The sequence below is a fragment of the Pagrus major genome, chromosome 12, assembly GCF_040436345.1.
Source record: "Pagrus major chromosome 12, Pma_NU_1.0".
In the NCBI taxonomy this organism is placed as follows: domain Eukaryota; kingdom Metazoa; phylum Chordata; class Actinopteri; order Spariformes; family Sparidae; genus Pagrus; species Pagrus major.
The window spans coordinates 17,905,630-17,924,121 of record NC_133226.1 but is presented as its reverse complement, the minus strand read 5'-3'; the positions used below and the strand labels follow the sequence as shown (position 1 = coordinate 17,924,121).

The 18,492-nt window shown below is 39.5% G+C and overlaps 1 protein-coding gene across 2 annotated transcripts in view; it reads left to right on the top strand.

Annotated features, from left to right (window-relative positions):
- LOC141006338 (astrotactin-2-like) overlaps positions 1–18,492 on the top strand; it is a 301,384-nt gene that overhangs the window by 56,157 nt on the left and 226,735 nt on the right. For both annotated transcript variants that reach the window (XM_073478512.1, XM_073478513.1), the window contains exon 2: positions 3,107–3,294. In XM_073478512.1, coding sequence (XP_073334613.1) covers positions 3,107–3,294 — 188 coding nt within the window. The remainder of the gene's footprint in view (positions 1–3,106; positions 3,295–18,492) is intronic.

Here is an 18,492-nt window from a genome sequence, read left to right as displayed (position 1 = left end):
AAAGACAAGTGCTTCAAATGAGCCGTTATACCCGGTAAGGATCCAAGCATCACAATGTGTAACCATTCGTCTGTGATCAATACGCTTAATGGAGACATTTTTCCTGGGTCTATGAACTGTTCACTATGGCATTCCTTTGGGTTGTCCTTGACACTGTGGTGCTGACACCCTTGCTGGGAGCATACTGGCTTTAGTCACACATACAGTAGACACGTACACTCACAGTCATGCGCATATACACATTAATAATGTTCCTCCTAATGAATTACAAGCAGACCTTGAGGCCATACACCTATATCCCAGTAACGTCTGGCTAGGTGCCCAATGACAAGCCTCATAGCACAAAAGACAAGGACACACACACACACTCACGCTCAATCCTTTTGTCTTTAAATAGCATGCTTACTGAGCTTCCTCATCTACATAACAATTGCACAAAAGGTAGGCAACAGCCCTAGAAACTCTATTACTGTCCATCCATCCTGCATGTGATTTCTTCTATTACTGCGACAACCGCCTCTCAGTTCCTCACATGAAGATCATTTTTAATTTGGATCAAAACTAAGTGTCAGTGTTGTGCATAATCGGAGTTATTTAAAGCCGTCTGAAATGCACACAAAGCATGCGAGCAAAGTTCCAAGGTAAAATTTGACAGGAGCCTGATAAGCTGTGTTTAAAACAGTAACAGATGGCGGCAGGCACCTCACTGTTGGCCCAGCAGACAAAGCTCTAGCTCTCGTCAAGGTGAAAGGTCAAGCACTGTGTCTTCAGCCCGCGGATTAAACATAAAGAGTTGAATAGCCAGCAGTTATGGCATTTAAGAATTTCACACTCCACAAAATTTTATCATAAGCTGCGGTCAGCAAAAGTAGAACACTATGACTGTGCGGGAGGGAGGGTGTTTCAAGTTTACTTTCAGAGGGTGTATTGTTAGATTTAACTTAATGTGAACTTGTGTCTTAATGCCGAAAAAATCAATGATTTGATAATCAAAAAAAGTATTGATTAATCATATAATCAGCACCTACTCCCCGAAAACTGTGGCTGCCAAAGGGTGGGGACATTTTTGTCTACTAACAGAAAGACCTACAGAACCTCTATTTTATATCAGTTGTAAATTTAATGTCTTTGACTTTGGGACTGTTGGACAGACAATTTGAAGACACCCCCATGGACTTTTTCATTATTTTGACATTTACAGCCTAATTAATAGATTAATTAAAGCACCATTATATAACTATTTTTACCTTAAAATAACAGTTTCAAAGTAATGTTGATGGTACACTGACTTGCACTACGGTGAATGGTGTCTGTCTCACTCTGTCCCACTCTGCATCCCGATCGCTTGTACTTGCACTATGTAACTTGGGTTGGCAGGAAGGATCTCCCCGGAGAGGCGTTTCACGCTTTATGGCACTATGTCACACACCATCGACTATGTCGCTGAAACTGGATCATATTTTACGGAGAAAATGTTTTCTGGTATTCCCTCTGATGTCTTCCGGCTGCTCCGCCTCAACTCTCTGTGAGAGTTTCCTGATTGACAGATAGCTTTACTCATTGCTAAAATAACTGCTAACTGCTGCTAACTGTAGCTGGGGGTAGCTAGTTATCTCATCTAATATAACATCTGCTAATACCGTTAGAGAAACCTGGGATTTCTTCATACGACACTGGTGTTGTACTTAGAAAAAGTTGGTTGCCAAATCGCACAAATACCAATTTCTACATAATGTTGCTTTAAAAAGATAATCAGCATAAGGAAAAAAAATAATTTGTGCATCCCTACATTACCCATATTAAAGTAATGGTACCTACTTGTTAATAGACCATTATGATATGAAGCCTATATAGCTTACCTAATGAGTTCTGTCTGTTTGGTCTGCATGCTCCCTCTCTGCATCTGAGGGGCCATGGCACTTTTGAGCATCGCTCACATAACCCTCCCCTGCTGTCCATGTCCTCTGACCCAGAGTCAGTGGGTTAATAACCAGCTGCACCGAAAGCCATTTGTCATTTGCTACCTGCCGCTGATAGGGGATGTCAGCAGATGTCTATGGCCTTGTCACCCAGCCACATGACAAATACAGTATCAAGCCTCGCAATCTGAGGCTCCCTGAGGCTTCTCAGTACTCCTCTACTGAGCAACCACTCCCACTTGATAGTATTAGATTCTTGTGCTGTGATCCATATCGAGATAAACTGGTGATCCCACTGCTCTTTTTCCATCTCCTTTTCCCCATTGCCCCATAAATTGCAATTGGGTTTGTTTTTTTATATTTTTTTTCTCGTTTTGCACATTTTTGCTCTCTCCTTTGCTTTTAAATGTTTGCAGCTTTCCTTTGATGTTTGATACTTAATGCCAGTGCTGGCCTGGAGCTAATGGTTTTATATTGGTAGAAAATGTAGGACGATTTATGCAGATAATAGGAGGGCATTGAATTGCGAGACAGCATTTCTACAACTGCGTTGGACATGTGAACTTAATCGAGTTTCATGAATCCATTGTCTTTCCAATTGTAGACTTTTTGTGTCCATGTTTTATTGCCAGACAGAAGAGAGGAGCGTAAATAAATGGATCATTAGCAGAAATAAGTCTTTCCCATCTGTGACTCACTTTGTCTGGAATTGAAGTGCTGTATTGATTGTGATGGCTGGAACATTTGTGATGCTTGTCACTTATTAATTTCGAATTTGGACAAATCTCTGACTAATGCCGTGGGTGAAAAAGTTGTCAACATAAAGATTTCATCAAAGCAGCTAGTCATTGCAATAGCTTGACAGTAATTCTTAACCGAGCCCGCTGCACAAATGCATAACATTATGACAGCCTAAGATGTGTGTCCAGCTATTCAAGAGTTCAGGGCCTCTCGTTGCAGCACAGTGTTGTTTTTTGCGAGAGCACTGCACTCGAATACTAATGCATAACCCAACAGTCAGATGCGAACTCTGGTATATATCTTCTGTTTTTTCCCCCCTTAAAATCTTCACATAACAAGGTGTGGAAAAGTGTGCACTTCATACACAGTTTAAATGTAATTTTCTCAGGGATTACATGTTGATCTCACAAACTGTTTCTCTTTTTCTCTCTCTTTGTACTCTTCAGAGATGTCTGGTACGGTAGAAGATATTTCTCAGGTGCACTGGAAGCAACAGTGGCTGGAAAATGGGACGCTGTATTTCCATGTGTCCATGACTGAGTCTGAGCTTTTAGCCCAGACAACACAACCCACAGCCCGGGAGCCTGCTCATGTCCTACATGAACACATGCATCTGCTGCACATCTCAGTCATGGTAAGTTATGAACACCTGAACCTAAGAAACATGGTTGTGTATGTACACGGAAGCACATGTGAATGCGTGGCAAATGCGTATAGGAACACAGTATTCGTGACACTCTTTTGCGGGCAAGTGTGATGGCCTTTATGTGGTCTTTCGCAGTATAACGTGTGGCCTTTGCATTGAGCGTCATAACAGCAGTTTGACACAAGAAGCAAGAAGTGTCCTACATTGTGGTGTCACAACTGGATAATGTGGAACATTTCTAGATCTTCCCGTTTGGTGGTTGTCCGATTAATTTTTGTTGAGGTTAGTTAAGGTCACACCAGAAAGTGGCAAGGCAAATGTAATCCATGATTTTTGGTGACAGAGGGAATACTCGCGTTTCTACTGTTCTGTAAATGTAAAGTGGCATTTACTCCCCACTGGCATTTTTTTCTCGGGGTTGTAGATAGTTCAAGGAGAAAGAAACAAAGCTTTGTATTTGCACCCTGGACTCCTGTCTCACAACCGCAAACTATTCATCTTTTGAAGAGCAGTTCGCTTCGATAGCTTCCTCCATTTTGGTCACACCGGCTTTCCGTTTCCCAAAGGTCAACACTTTGAAGACGACTCGCTATTGGTCAACAGCGTGAAATTGTGTTTCAGAGTTCTCCTATGTTGAACATGGTTGCGACAAATGTCCATGTACCTATTTTGCCCTCGCAAACAAATCCAATAGTCAGAGCATTTCCATTGAAATGAATGGATTTCACCACAGAGTTCTGCCATTTAAAACAGCAGTATGACCAGGCCTTTCCCTCTGATTTCTGTCTTTAAAGTGGCATTCCACCACTTATAGCTGGCAAACCTGATGACCAGTCTGTTAGAGTTTAATGTTCTGAAGCTCTTGTTAATCTTATTTTGTTGTTACATACTGTATGTTAAGACCCCTTGGTGTGAAAATACACTTTAGATAAGCATGGACTCACTCATTAGGGATCAACTGATACTGATAACGGTTATTAGTGATCAAGGAGACTGAAAACCAATATTTGGAACCGATATACATTTGCAGTAAAAAATACAAATCTGTGTCATGGGCAGGACATACAGGTAAAAAATACCGATACCGATAATCAGAAAAAGGCTGTATGCTGGCCAGATAATCTGTCTATCCCGAGTGGTGTTCTCTCATAGTGTTTGTCCACCCATCTGATCAAAGGCTTTTTCACAGGAAGCCTTGGAGCTACTTGTACTGATGCAGTGACTGAGAGAGTAAAGACTTTTCAGACAAGAAGTCTGGTTTGGAGGTCATGATCTTCAAATGTCACACCAGTCTGGCGAAGGCAGCGCTCCAGCTGCACAGCTAACATATTGATGTGCCTCTTGGTATATAACAGTAGTTCTTGCTGATGGGATGCTGTGAGGAGTGTCAATATTTTCAAAGCATGCAATTACTTACTGTTAGCAGGTGGAGTAGAAAGCTGGTCAGGCAGTGATCGGTGGGAAAGCTGGGTCCTTTCTAAATCCAGTTTTTCTGGTATATAGTGATTTGCCATCGCTTTGAAACTGATGGTTAAACTCTACATCTGATAACTTACCTATATATTTTTGTTCTGTATATGGGCACCAATTGACTATCCTCTTTCTCTGCTTGCGTTTAAAAAAAGAAAAACATGTATTCGGTAACATCATCTCACCTTCATGGTTGTCAAATGTTGCACCTCTTCTTGTTAACTTATTGTGAATACTCCTGGCTGCGTTCTTACAGCTCTGTCCTCTCCCAGTCTCTGTTCTCATCACTTCACCCCTCAACTTTCTCCCTGAATTCCAACTTTTCAGTCGTCAAGTCTCAGGCTTCACACCTATTCTGTTGCTGACTGACTTTTCCTGCCTCACCTCTCCTAGCACATCCCACCACCTTGTCTATTTCTGTCTCTCCCCCCGTCTCCGTGAACCATCTCCTCATTCTATCCACCTCCGTGTTCCTTCAAATCCCCTCTGCGCTCTGGCTCGCAGCCCCAACTTCTCCTTGCACATCCTCAAGACAATTTTGGTGACACTTTATTTGAAGGGTTGTGTAAGACACTTTCATTGGTATGCCGTAGAAACATATAAAGATGAAGTAAAAATTATGAATGAAAATCACCGTTGTTTGTACATTTTTATTTTTGGTTTTTGGTTTATATCTCTTTCGGTGCAAAATTGACACTGAAGTTTGAAATCTGAACTAGCATGCTAACCAGCTAGCCACAGTTTGTCCCAGTCCAAAGCTTCTGAGCAGTGTTAACACCAACAGTCCACCTGTCCTCCAAGCTCCCAGTGTGGACTGCTAGCTGCAGGGCTAACTGAGATAATTAGCTCATGGGAACGAGCTAGAATTGTTTCTCTGGTGATACGCTGCTATGCTGGTTTGAATATCAATTCAACAAGTCGCCAATTCTTACATATTGCGCCTTTAAACATTTTGTTTCTCTAAATAGTGTATTCACAAATTTACTCTCAAATTCATCTGACACACTGTCATTAAAAAGCAATTAAGCCTGCCAAGAAATATTTGTGACAAGCTGTGTTGTCAAGGTATCTTAACTGAGAATCCCGGATCAACTTTTCACTGAAAGTGACGAGACAAAAGCAAAAAGCAATACTAATTGTTCTAAACTTTCAGCTGAACTTAGGTTCATATCTGTTTTCATGATTCATGGACATAGCTTCAGATAAATGAATGCACTTGCACCTTTTCTATTTTCATTCTTTTACAGCCGGTTTACTTTCACTCTTGACCCCATGACCCTCCTTTCACTGAAAAAGGCGCAAACGATGGGTTTGTGAGAAGCGTTATGTTCAAAATCATAATCTTTTCTATCAGTGTATTACCTGGTATGAATTGTATGAACTCCACTGGCAATGACATTTTTTTTAGATAGGCCTTTTGTTCAAAGCAGACCTATGACTTGATTGCTTTTTGTTAATGCGGTATGTCAAAATGTCCTCAGTGAAAAAGGCCTATTCATTTTAATTTGCAAATAGTCTGTGCAAATTTCTTTCAGATTAAAAGTATTTCCATAATTCAAAACTTTCAAACAATCACTCATGTCTGCCACTCTATAGGCTAGATCCCTTTTAACTTTAACTGGTCTAAAATGCAGCACCAAGTTTACAAAGGAAAAATGAATGAAACTGCAAACTTGGTTTCTCAACACCGACGCACTAGTACATAAATATAATTGAATTTAGTGGTAAAGAACATCTTCTTCCCCCTTAGCATTTCCAAGTCGTATTGTGGGTGGTGCCACTGTTGCAAAGTGAAATGAATAGTTTCTGTTTTCTTTAGAGTCGCAACAACCAACACTTCAGGACAAACCAAAAGTTTATTCATTCATTTAGTTTATAATGGAAACGTGAAAGCAGATAGAAATGGTGACAGGCTGCCAGCCTCACGGAATCGCCAGTCAGCTTTTATTTTCCTGGGAAATTTCGTGACTGGTGGCAGGCAGAATTGCATGGTGAAAGTGAGGTTTAAAGGGAAGCAATCTAAATGCCAATGGTGTTATTATTCCATAGCCACCACATTGTGCAACCAACATTCACTTCTTAATGATACATTTAAGTGAAAAACTTGACTGTGGCCAATTTAATTAACTGCTATTGCACTTAAACAATGGGCCCTTAAACATGTTTCTAAGCTTTCAATTTCAAGGTTTTTACTCAGTTGAACCTAATATATAGTTATATATGTATATGTATGTGCATATATATGTATATATATATATATATATATATATATATATATATATATATATATATATATATATACACACACACATACATATACAGTGTTCCCCCTTACCTAACATGGACTTATATGTATATACCCTACTCCTCAACACTGACACGCAGAGCATTGTGTCAGATATATTGATCTGATCTATAGATCCACCCGTGTGGAAGAAATCCAGTCTCCATTCTCTATGTTATCTCTCAGAGTTTTTATGCTGGTTGCATTTTATTTGATTTATTTTATTACTATTTTTTTTAGATATTTATATTCTAATATATTTCTACAGTGTGTTCTTGTTTTATTGTTTCCATTTCATTGTTGTTCATTTTTTTCCATCTCTTGAAATTGCGTCTTTTGTTGTCGTTCCAAAGACATGAAGCTTAGCTTAGACTCGATGCTGAGATAAACCCAAACCTCTGGCTCTCAAACAAGATTGATTTTCACTTTGTTGTGTTTGCTATTGGATTACTTAACTATGATGTTATTATATTTACTGTAATAAATAACAATTATTGCTGTCCTCTTTCTCCCTTTCCTGCTTGCGTCTCACTGTCCTCAGCTCTACATTCTCTTTCGTTTTTATAATTGGACACTGATGTCTCTTTTCTGCTCCAGAAACACTCTCATCTTCAACTCGTATCTTTGATGAAAGACACCTCAGTCTCTTTGTGTGTCAGCTAGTAGAGTGCAAAAAAACAAAACGGGACTGGCCCACAAGCTACCTTTAAAATTACAACAAAGAACCACTCCACTTATGTTGCTGCATGAACATGGTAGGCTCAAGATGTGACTAACTGTGTATCGCATTTAAAACTTCATTTTCATGGAATACTCAACCTTCATAATTTTGAACACATTACTTTTGCTATTGTTTTGTAAACAACATTTACTATTGTTTGATTACAATATTGATTAAAGCTGCTTTAACCATAGTTCTATACATTCATGCAGGTGCACAACAACTGCATGACCATGTTTGTAGGGAGTTGTCTTTATTTTATCTCGTGAAAATAGACATGAGTGTATAAAAGGCAAAGAAGGAGGGAAAGCAGAGGGGAAGCATATCGAGGCAGTCGGATCGGGACAGAAGGTGTGCTGGTTTGGCCTCGTGGCCCCGAGGTGTCTCATGGCTCTTTGAGTGAACATCACGACGTCTGATGCTGTCAGTTCTGGCCCAGACTGAAGTGTGAGCACTCTATTCTTCTGGCATTGAGCTGTCAGTTTCTCACTCACTCAAGCAATCATTTTGCCAACTCTCCCTGCTTTTCGCTGTCCTTCCCCTTCACTGTCTCTCTGTCACATGACACAGTCACATCATTTTTAACACAATGTAAAAATGACATGTGTGTTTGACTGTATATTTGACATTGTCTGTTTCAATGTAAGAAATGTTATTTTTACAGTGTATGTGTATTTTAGGGATGCCACGATATCAGATTTTCACTGATTGACGATTAATGTTGGCCAAAAAAATTCATCATAACTATCTTATTGCGGTACATATATAGAAAGTTAAAGTCAGTCAAATTAATTCTTTATTTGTCTATTGTGTGTTTTGTCGTTTTTTTGTCAAATGAGTAACATTTTTTATACCAGTGTAGGGAGGTGGAGAGAGAGTCCATGTTACCATAAATGTCTGTTGTTTCGATCTGATTTTGAACAGCAGTAGTAAATCAATGAGCAGAGCCACACAACAGATCCGTGCCACACACTAGCTAGTTAACTGTTAACTGTTACTGCAGCTTTTGCTTCTTCTTTGTCTGTTGTATGGCGGTTGGCAACCAGTGTTATGGTGCAGTACACCTGCTATAACAAAGCGATATATATACATACATACATACATACATACATACATACATATATATATACATATGTATATGTATATATACTGTATGTGTGTGTGTGTGTGTGTGTGTGTATATATATATATTAAAAAGGGTCAAGGTGTCAAGGCTTGCAACAACAGAAGTGAAGTTGACATTTGGAAGCAATACATCGGTCTTGACAATGAATGCACTGTAGATTTGACATGTTTACTCCCCAAAAGGAAGCATTTATTTCACACATTCCATGGCCATCCTCTGTCCTTGCAATTTTATTTTCAAATGCCTAAATCAAGGCCTTCACCGTGAAGTTGTTTGTGTAAAAGTTCAAATGAGTTAACACAGACAGTGTTTTTTATTATTTTCAAATTGCTTTAAATGAAATATATGTCTCTATTATTATTAAAACATGACATGGTCTTGTCTACTATTCTAATTATATAGCAGGTAGATGTATTCATGACTGCATCCTCCTGGTGATGCATAATATTTTTGACGCTGTGATGTTACAGTGACAATTATAAATGCCTAAATTTAGATTGAATTCCCCGCAATCCGTTCTTCACAAGTGATCACACATACCTTACATCTCAAAGCTTTATACCCTGATTATCCCTTTTCAAGACACCTTCCTGACACATCTGGTTTCTGACAGTTAGAAAATTAGTTTTAATTAACAGCTTTTGTATAATACATTAACATACTTCAGAAACTGCCTTTGAAAGAAGAAAAAACTCATAGGAGTTTGGGTGATTGTATGAGTACACATAGGCACTTACTATCTGTCACATGCAGTTTAATGGTTTGATTGTGAGGCGTGTTGAAGAGTTATGACACTTAAGAGCAAGGTGTGTTATTTTACAATTTGGTTGATAATTATATTTAGCAATGGTAATGTGGACACGTTTCATTTAATGCCTCAAGTAGTCTGCACAGGCTTGTATAGAGTGCACTACAATACATCCCAATGAAGGCATTATTTTTATTATATTGTCCATTGCTGCAGCACCTCTATTCACCCTCTGTTTTAACGCTCCGTTAGTGCATGTCTCTTTAAGGTCCCTTCCCCCTGCTCTGATTGTTTAGCTCTCACAGGCCTGAGCAGGCACCTGCATAACATGTTTCCACATCAGCTCTGCTGGTGTTTTTGCAATGACAGCCATGCAACGGGTGTGGCTTACGGCGGGGACCGTATCTTTGTCATCTCAAAACCATACAGAAGTCCAGGTGGCTTGTTTGAAGGCACAGTTTCTGGATATGGGCTGTGTGCTTTTCACCGTAGATTAAGCATTTTGATACTTTCATAGTATTTGTGTAACGCCTAGACCTGCTTTATAATGCAAAAAGATATGGGAATCTCACTTTCCCCAATATGGAACCTCTAAAGGTGCACTAGCTTTGGGGCAAAAGTTTCATTTTTCATGCTTAAACAGAAAGTAAAGTCTTCGTTTTCATGACTGAAAAAACTGAATGAACAAACTGACCTCAAAGGACAACACAATTTCATACTATTTTACTTTGTATATATTTGGCGGACCCTGACACTTTTCTAACTTCAAACTGTGTTCTGGACCTTATTATACTCTGAGGACGGCTTCTTTATTCAGTAATGGAAAAAAACATATTTCTGAGTTTCGATTATTTCCTTGTTAATACTGTAAATATTACATTTCTGAGTTCAAATTTCATTTCCAAAACTACCCGGGGTACCTATAATAGAAAGAAATATGAATTTGTTCCAGTTTGGTCATATTTTACAAATCAAAAAGTGAATCTAGGTTTACAGAGTAAATGGCACTGTGTCCCTTTGACCAAATTACCCTTGTTTTCTTTGTATGGCTCACTCTATGCCATGGTCTGTAATGGAGTCATGCCTCCTTCGTGATCTAACCTAGCAATACTGTTGCAAGATTTTGCTGAATTTTAACTTACAACATGTACTGCTCCCTGCCTTGAGGCTTTCATCTGAAAAGGTTGATTTGCATTGTGTCAACAAAATGATCACACTCGCTCTTTAGAAACTATTGCAAGGATTTTATTTTGTTGTCTCTGGCTGTTTGCCAAGCCGCTTTTAGTCTCTGCTCTGCCCTTTTTGATTTGTACCTTTTGAGGGATGTTCTGGCAGGAGCCGAGCTGTAATTGTAAATCATTGGAAAGGAAGTATTCTATATTTCAGTATCAGCAAAGTACTTCATTGCAGTTCACTGCCGTCTGTCACTGTCTAACCGCAGCCTCAGACTCTGTGTCGATAAGTAAAACGTAGTACTTGTGCTGCTATCTTTTCTTCATCATTCATTTGCAAAAATGGGAACATTAGAGGCCGTGTTCTAGGAAATATGAAACCTACACTCTCAGACACACTCACGCAAAGTAATAAATCTATTACTATCGGAGGTAAAGATGATTGATAGAATTTAAACCATTTCAGAAAGAACTTTTACAGCTCTGTAGAAAGAATCGGAGGGGGAAAAAAAAAAAAGAAATAATGTGATTCATGGAATTATTAACATCTAACACCAGGCAGTTTGCCTCCAGAAAGGAGTCACAGTGGTGGTTTGATCAGACCTCTGAGATATACTGAAGCAGCCCTTAAACAAAGCCCCATCCCACAGCTAAGACAGATCACAGAGAAAAAGCAATTTTCTCCTCTCAGCGCAACCTCTACACCAGAAACCATCCATGATGCACAATGCCCGATGCAATGTAGAAAGTTTTTGGGGGAAGAAAAGAATTATAGGTGAGATATAATTGCATTCCATTCTCATCAGTACTGGGAATGATATAATGCAAAGGGAATTTGAATATGGAGTTCAGAGGAAACTGCAATCAGTCATATTGTGTGTGGTACTGTTGAGAATTTTTCAAACAAATGGCATGTTTGAGTTCACAGGGAGGACAGGTAGTATTTTACCAAAATGAGATGCAATAAAGGCTGGCATTTCAGAGCCTTTCATATGCCACGTTACAGAACATAATCATCTATTGCCTGAGAACTGAGTGTCAGTAGGACAACAGAAAATGGAAATTAGACATGTTTCACTGACTATCTGGACATTATGCTGAATACACCAGTTAGCCAGCCACCACAACAAAATAAATGACTGAAAAACCAACATGAATAGAAAACATTTCGTTTTTAATTCAGTCTGGCTCATTTCTTATAATTGAGCATATGCCCGGGGTTGGTTTAATATTCCCAAACCCACCCAATGTGAAAGGGGGACTACTATTCTTATCTCTGTCCTGATAGATATGCATGAAGATACAGTGCACCCTACACGGTTGAAATGGCGTCCTTATAATTAAGCAGTCACTGGTGATATATGATCATCAGTGCGATGGGTCATCGAGGCATTTGAGGCGATTGTGGCTCCTGTGGAATCAGGGGCTACTGGAAATTAATTTTCACCATGCACCGGCACAGGCAGGCATAGTGCTGCTGTTGGGTGAGGACATTTTTCAATTATTACATTAAAGTCCAAGTGAGTTACTCTTTAATTGCTTCAAGCTTTAATTGTTTCAGTCACCTTTCGGTTTGGATAATTTTACACATGCGTGTTATTGTGCCATGAATGCAAAATCAGTGCTAATTAAAATTGCTGGTTGCCAGCAGCATAAGAGACGGACATGAAGCTTCTGGAATTACAAATTATGAGAAGTGTGATTTGCTAAAGGAGCTAATTGTTCTTCTGTGCCAATAATAAAAGGTCCTCTGCGTCATCGCGGCTGAATTTGTATCCCCTTAAATTAAATTCCTACATCACATGTTTTAATATCAAGTCTCAGGCTTAATATGCTTATTTGCCAGCTTTGTGAGCATTTATACCACAAGAAAAGTAATTGTTCTAAAGAATATTGAGAGGAACATTCTTGTGTGTGTTGTCATTCTTTTCCTGCCGCTTTCAAAGACAGATCAGATCAAATGTAATCAATGTTGCGGTGCATGTATCTGATTTAGGAAAAATGCCAGTCCACTCGCCAGAATAGGTGTTGCAATGTGCATTTCTGATAAACCACCTGATTCAAATAAAAGGGTTCGTTATCAGGTGTCGGCAGAGCTTCATGATGAGCTGATCATTTGAATCAGTTTCGTGCTGGGGCAGGGAAACATCTTTGGTCACGTTAACATGACATAGGTCTCGCTAAAAACAGCAACTTTGTTCCTTTGCATTTTAAAAATGTTCTGCATTCAGATGAAATCCTTTTGAAGATGATCCCAATACGTATGCCTCATCAAAAACGACCAAAAACGCTGTAGTATGCATGCCAGGCCAGTAGTTGGCAGTGTAACTGCGCACAAACACGAAACACAGCTCAGTGGCCTGCCATTGTTGTTATTGGTGTCCTCTTACTCGCGCATGGCTATTTGACTGAGAACGTATTATGCATGCACAGCCGTGACGTCACAGTTTTCACAGGACCTATGTATTTCTAGTTTACACGGTGACAGTAGGCCTAGCGTCTTCAAAGGATTACATTCTGGAATCCGGTTTCCGAAGTTTTCAGGCCCCTGAAACGCCACTGACATTTGGACGAACGGCCAAAACGCAACGATAGTTTACCGTTTTTTTTTTTTTGTTGTTGTTGAAAACATTTCCGTGATAGCAGCCTCTAAATTATGCAGTGCAGGGGGCCTCCAGTAACAGGAATAGAAAACACTCTCTTAGTCTTATGGTCTATAGGCACACAAAACACTTTATTGTCACTGGTTTCACAGTTTAAATGTGAAAACATTGCCTCAAACAGTGGTCTCTCACTTAGCAGTTGTCTCGCCCAGAGGACATGAAAGTCAGCTTATATACATGTATTTTGAAGGTATATGACATATGGTGTACAATCATACGTATGATAAGTGCGAATTTGAACATATCTGTGGCATGCTCTCTCCCACCCCCTCACCCTGCAGAAAGCAGGATAGTTTACACCACAGTGTAATGACTTTGGCTTGTGGAGGATTTTCAGATGCACAATTTATACAAGTCATTTGATCTATTTCTGTTGATAACCATTTACAAACTCTTGATAAACTCGCTGAGGTTTATTCCGTTATGCTGGCGCCACTGAGACAGTATAATCTCTGACACACTTTCTCAAATGCCAGTTATTAACTGTAGGTGATGTCAGCAACAGTGCCACAGCAGTTTTAACTCAAATGTTTTAGTTCAGATAAGTTTTGTGCACATGGAGGTTTTGACCAGATTTTCACTTGCTTTTCCACTATAACTGTCCTTCAGTCTCTGCAGCCTCTGCACAAATAACAAAAGCTTTTGAAATTAAATTAGTGCGGTTCTCTGCAGACTATTTTCTTTCTTTTTTCACACAACATGGGCACAGCACAACCAGCTATAAACACAACATTGACCTATTATAGCCTTATAAAGGCGTTATTGCACAACATTGCTCTTTTTTATATTCAGAAGATACAGAGCAACATTCAGTCATTTGGAATAATGAAACCTAAACAATATAATTCTGATATTTACACTCCCTTTTGCTCTGTTTTGGTCTCCACAGCTCCTGAAAAATACCTGGCGCGTACCATGATGTTTTAGGGTGAAACGACCGTGTTTCTCAAGTGGAAACAAAGCTGATGAGAGCAGTGAGACTGAGTCGTAACAGTGTAGTTGCAGACCGTGAAACCAAAATTGGTGAGATGAAATAAGCTCAAGTTCAAATAGCTGAAGGGAACTGCCGAGTCGGGTGACAACTCTTCTACCGCCACGAGCGAAACCCTTCACATTTTTAACCATTTTTCATGTAAAATGATTGATTGTTTTAGCGTTACATAACCCAAAATAGATAGGTTTACGTAAATGAGATCATATATCAGTTGTATACATCAATAGAGGGAAGGATGCTCTACTCTGACATTATGATGTAAAATACATCACTAACATTGAAGTGGGCACTGTGGAAAGACAAGTGTTGGCTGAATGCAAATGTCAGTGATCTTAGCTTATATCTCATTTGGATTCTAAAAGATGACTGTTTTTTTGAGTAATTTGAATTTGAAAGGATTCATTATTGTTATTTTTCCATTAGAATTGTAATCAGCACTGTAAAGTGTTCACGGCCATTCGAATGTCAAGTGGAGAGCACTCTCAAAAAGAAATTGTGTATCGTGTGCTTTTTGATTTAATTTTCTCTTTGAGAATACTCTGCATGTGCACTGCATTAATTGAAAGCAGAGCATCTATAGTATTCTCCCAGCTTCAGCATCATCAGAATCTTTGTACTGGTGATCACCTAATTAGTGTAATGTTTATTGTGCTCCTTTGGGTTTTTGCCATTTATTGGGTTTTTAATGTGTCTTTAATAGGCTAACTTTACCATTTTACTGTGAGAAGATGTTAATTCCTTTGAATCCAGTTTCTCCTGCATTATTTTGAGGATACCTAAGTCATGGTAACATGATTTAAAAATCTCCTCTTGTAAAACTACACGACTACAGTGGAATGTTTTAATGATTCCCTGGTGAGCGTGGCCTTCGGCTTTCTGCTCTCTGTCTGCACAAGCCAATCAAACATCAGCCCACAACTGTCAACTAATTAATCTGGCTATTCGAAGGACTTTGACCTCATCTGATTTGGACGTCTGATTTTCTTTCTTTTTTTCTGCTCAGAGCACTATGACATGTTGACAAAAATGTCAAAAGAAAATTGAAATAAAAAGCAAAGTATTAATAAAAAAACCAAACTGAAAATATATATTATTTTTTAATTATTATATAATTATATTATTCTAACAGGCTTGGGTAATTTTTAAAAAAATCTTGTGATAAAGAATAATTAGAAAACAAATAATGTTGAATGTTAGAAGCTCTCTGTAAAAAGACATTAGTGCCACCAGAGACTACATGAGAACTGCAGTGTTTATTCTCTCCCAGTTTGATTATTTAAATACAATTTTTTAATGTATAACTTGTGGTATAACTGAGGCCATTTCAGTGAAAAACTGAATCACTCTGAAGTATAACTCTTGATTCCAGGTGAAGAAAAACCTGTGGTTGACCCACTGACCCAGACTTAAAGTGATGCCTGAAGTCTATAACACATTGCCACTGCAGCGCAGCAGCATGTCATATGACACTTATCATTTGATGCCCCCAGCACACATCAGTCATGCTTCACCATGGTTTCAAGTAAAACATGGATTGCCGGTCCTGAGTGTGTTATTTCACTTGATTTCTCACCTGAAAAGAACAATCTCACCACAGATTGTCTTTTTTAAAAAAAAACATATCTATATATATATATATATATATATATATAGATAGATATTACATCATAAAACCTTGACTGTGGGCTGTGTGGATTTTTATCTCCTTTACTCCACAGCAAGCTTCCCCTTGTCCAGTGTGACAGCCAAAAGTCTGAAGAGATAGACATCCCATCAATGGTCTCAAAAAGATGTCAAGGTACAGTTGCCAAGATGTGCCAAATCAAGGGAGCGTGTCTGTTTCAGATACGATTTCAGACATTGCGTCCCACAATTTCACATGCAAAGTAAAAGTTATGGAAGTTTTAGGGCAGACTGACCGTCAAACATAGATTCAGGGCACAGCCAGACTAATTTGTTAATTCAAAACTTAATTTGCAAGGAACCACTTTGAAATGAATTTAATGTCCTGAAAATAAATAGTGAATTTAATATTAATTCCTTTTCAAAGGAATTTTCCACACTCAAACTCAGTTTTGTTCATTCAGTGTCCGTTTTCATGAGCCTAGTGGACATTTTTGCCACCATGGTCTAACACACTTCACCGAGCTAATGAAAAGACGTGTGGCATGGTGTCTTGCTCAACACCTCAGACAAAGACCAAGTCCCACCCCTTGATTCCACTGGGCACCTCCCTGTTAACTGGCGTGTGAAACGCTGTTTTGGCCTGGCCTCCACGCGGCTTCATATCCCACTGCGAGCGGAGCGTCATGCCTGCCTGATATTGTTGACTTGCTCAGATTGTGTTTCTTTCTGCATTTTTCATTGATTATTGTGCTTCTACTGTGGTTGAGTGGGCTGCATAGTTAAATCGTCTTGTTATTTGTCAGTTTTAAGTGTCTTTATTGTTAATATTTCAGACTTTTTTGTGCCACAGATCTTTAGTCTGCACTGGGTGTTTAATTTTGAAAATTGACCGGCTGCACTATGCTGATTCAGTATCTGTGCCAATTGATGCAGCCGCGCTCCACTTCTCTCAAAATCAGACTCGTATTCTCCGCAGAGCATAACGGAGAGCCGCTTCTTAGACCCTGATAAAATGTGCCGTGGTGCAGCCAGTGGAAACAGAAGTATCGTCTAGAACCCCTGCGATCGGCTCCGGCGACTGTATCACAATCTCATTTTAATCCATGCAGCTGTCCGCACCAGCTCTGTGCAGGCTTGCACAGAGCTCTTTCTCATGCTCTGTCTCATGGGCATAAATGCGACCTGACACATTCATTTATGTTATGTTCAAGTGTATTTTATTACCTAACACACATGAAAACGCAAGGTTAGTGCCCAATTAAAGGCCCGGGATAAATATATTTATCTAGATTTTGCAACCTAGGCGGAGCAGAGTGTGCTGCTCTCACTTCACTTCGCCCAGCAGCTGGGAAGCAAGACCTTGGAACTTCTTGGGGAGGAGCTGCAGTGTTTATTCATGGGCAAACTGTTTACTACTTCACTGCCAGCCTTTTCCTCGTGCTCTGATCACCAACATTGTTTGAACGCAGCCATTGTCTTGCTCTCTTTTTCTTTGTCACTTAACCACATGCTCTCTATGAGCAACACTACTCTTGTAAAATCATGCAATCATGCATCAGTATTGATGAAAGAAATATACCAGGAGTCTTGGGTCTAGACATGAGGTTACTCTCACCAGTCAGTAAAAGATTTCGTCTCAAGTGTTGGGCTTGGAAGATTGGCCATATTGGCGTTGAACCAATATGGCACCGTAGACTGGCAGACGTGGAGCTGTCAGAATCATCTTCGGCTATTTAACAGCTGCAGTCTGCCGAGACAAGTGCACAGCGCTGTTCCAAAGTTCACTCTCCATTGACGAGACATTTTAATCCGTGACAACCTAACAATATCCTGGGCCTTCAGCTTTCCCTTAAAGCTCTTCGACTAACCCAGTGAATGCTGCCAGGGGGAGCAGCCTTGAGCTCCCTCTGATGATGAATGTCTTGCCTTCAGTCCTGAGGGCTTATTTATTAGTTTAAGGGGGTTCCCCAGTGTTCTCCGTACCCCTTCTGACAATTGAGGTCTTCTCAAAGTCAGCCTTCCCATTCTACACATAAGCATTCTCTGCTGCAAATACAGTCTTTCAGTGATCTACAACTACTGATGAATAATAATTCCTCAAGTTAAAGTTTCGTTGGGACCTTTTTTAGAATAAATGTGTGTCTTGTCATTTTCACTAGCACTTGAGCTAGCAGATGCATTGTGTTCCAGTATAAGCTATAAGCTACACCGCACGCATATTGCATTGCAATACGTGTACTAGATTGTTCCAACAATCTATTGGAGATAAGATACAAGTCTTGGGAGAGATGAACATTTGATGATGTTTGTGATAACTATTGATGATAGCTCCGAGGAGTTCCACAGCAGGCTACGTGTTTCCATGTTCTTTTTATTTCCATC